The sequence below is a fragment of the Buceros rhinoceros genome, unplaced genomic scaffold (assembly GCF_000710305.1).
Source record: "Buceros rhinoceros silvestris isolate BGI_N320 unplaced genomic scaffold, ASM71030v1 scaffold16805, whole genome shotgun sequence".
NCBI lineage: Eukaryota > Metazoa > Chordata > Aves > Bucerotiformes > Bucerotidae > Buceros > Buceros rhinoceros.
Window position 1 is genome coordinate 7,169 of NW_010413592.1, and position 2,321 is coordinate 9,489.

At 57.0% G+C, this 2,321-nt stretch overlaps 1 protein-coding gene across 1 annotated transcript in view; it reads right to left on the minus strand.

Moving 5' to 3' along the window:
• Positions 1 to 583: 583 nt before the first annotated feature.
• AQP5 (aquaporin 5) overlaps positions 584 to 2,321 on the minus strand; it is a 3,347-nt gene continuing 1,609 nt past the window's right edge. Inside the window, exons 3-5 of the mRNA XM_010136818.1 lie at positions 1,701 to 1,865; positions 1,348 to 1,431; positions 584 to 769 (exon numbers count right to left, since the gene is read on the minus strand). Coding sequence (XP_010135120.1) covers positions 584 to 769; positions 1,348 to 1,431; positions 1,701 to 1,865 — 435 coding nt within the window. The remainder of the gene's footprint in view (positions 770 to 1,347; positions 1,432 to 1,700; positions 1,866 to 2,321) is intronic.

Genomic DNA, 2,321 nt, shown 5'->3' on the forward strand with positions numbered 1-2,321 from the left:
AATCCAAAAATTCTGCAGCCACCAATAAATAGGACTCCCCAGCACCAGCCAATGCAGTAAAGAGCTTCTCTGAGCAGCGTGGCCCCGTGGTGGGGGAAAGCGGGGGATTCGGCTGCACCCACTGCCCCAAGCGGTTATTCTTCTTCGCTGGTCTCTACATGGCGTTTCCATCCCCTGGGCCATCGGACACAGGGGAAAATCGGTGTGCACCAGAATGTGAGGTCTCAGGCCTCTGGAAATTGTGCAAAGCTCGAGCATGGCAGGGCAGGGGTGCAGCTGAGTGGGTGTGAAACGGGGCTGAGACCCCGTCCTGGGCTGAGAGAGACCCTGCCCTGCGCTGAGAGCCCTTCGCTGGGCTTTGCTGGCTGCGGGCAAGCTGAGAGAGGTTCTAGCGCTCACGCAGAGGGACTATATACACAGACGCTGCGATACTCCGGTCGTTCTTAGTCACGGCTGGTCTTTGAGTTACAAAGCTTTTGCTTAAGAGTCTACTGGATGTGTTCCTGGCTTTGGTGCACACATGAGCCCATGTGTGGAGCTTCCTCCCCTCCTTTGACTTGGTTTTTCTTTTTCCAACTTGTTTCTATGGTGGGGTCAACTCCATGGACTTCTTCCTCTCCTCTCTCTGCTCTTCCCACTCCTCCTCCGACTCGTAGGTGCCCTTGATGATGGCAACCCTATCTGACATGTTCATGCAGTAGGGGACGAGGAGGTAAAAGTAGAGCAGCGCGGCCAAGCAAGCCCCGAGGATGGGTCCAACCCAGAACACCTGGAACGCAACAAGGGAGAGGGTGAGAGCAGGTCTTGGAGGCTGGGGCACCAGGTCTAGTCATCACACCAGCTCCGCATCTCCTCTCCCAGGGCGAGATGCAAATACCCCTTCCAGTAGACTTCTTGGGCTGGAATCCCCTCAACCTTTGCTTGCTGAAGGCACTGAGCTCTTCACGAGTGCAGAGATGCGGTGTGTTGGGAAGGGGGCACCAGGCCTGTCCTGCAAGGTTGGGTCTGACCTTGCAGGCAGTGCTGGGTGAGTGGAAACCCTAAGCTGGACTTCTCTAAGGGCTTTATTGACCTCAGACAATGGCCTAGCTCAGTGTGCACCATTGCATGGGGGGTTTATCTTGTCCCCCTGCCAGCTCTCTGCCATGGGGATAACCTGTTCCCCATGCATCACAGGGGACAACCTCCATCGTTCTCCAGACCCCTTATATCCTTCCAGGCCTGGGATGGACTCTCAAACACCCAGCCCCATAGTCCCTGAGGCAATCGCTGCCCTCTCCCCTTGTTGCCTCCATCTGGCTCCATCAGCCTCCCGGCCATCCCGTCCCAGCATGCTGCAATGCTCACCCAGTGTGCTGGGCTGAACGTCCTCATGACGACCGCTGGCCCAAAGGACCGGGCTGGGTTCATGGAGCAGCCGGTGAAGTAGATCTGTCAGTGTGGAAAGGAAACCAGGTTAAGATGCTTCATCTGCTTAGCAGGTGTGAACAACTTTCCAGAAGCAGGGACTGAAACGGCCCCTGATGTCTTCTCTCTTGTAGAGGGGTGGAGATCCCCCCATCATGACAGAGAAGGAGCCCAAATATGTCCCGTGACGGCTCTCCCAATGCAGCTCCCTCTGGGACCAACAGCACAAGAGTATTTTGGGGAGCCCTGTCCTAGTAGGACCCTCTGCCCTGTCCTCTTGCCTGGACACTCACCCCCACCAAGTGGCCTACGGCAACAGAGAGGCCGATGGACAGTGCTGGGGAGCCCACGTTGCCATTCCGCCGGTTGTCCGTGGATGCAAAGATGCAGGCGGCCAGCTGGAAGGTGAGGATGATCTCCACCACGAGGGCCTGGCCTGCGGTCGTGTTGTTGTTGAGCTGCAAACCACCGAGAGCGACAGTAATTAACCTTCCCTGGGGTTTGGCATCACTGGAAGGGCATGTAAGTGCTTTGCTGATAGATTTGGGATGGCAAAGCCATGCACGAGAAGCACCCCCTGGGTCGCCCCACAAGGTGCCATGGTGGCCACTGCTCAGTCTCTCTGCTCCTTTCCCTGAAAGGGAAGAAATTCTCTTTCTTTCTCTTTAATGCTCCAAAATCCGTCTCCTCTCCGAGCCCCCCTTGCTGGGGCTCTCCACGTCTCTCTCCACTTGCTTGTCCCCGCAACACTCAGCTTTCCACCAGATCCCACACCAACTTGTCTCTTTTTTCCTGCATTTCTTTCCCCCTCCATCCTTGCAAGCTGCGTCTCCTGGCTCCCCTCCCCATCTCCCCTCCCATCTCCCCAGGAGGCTGGAGAGCAGCTGGCAGCCACCGCGGAGGGGCACGGGCTG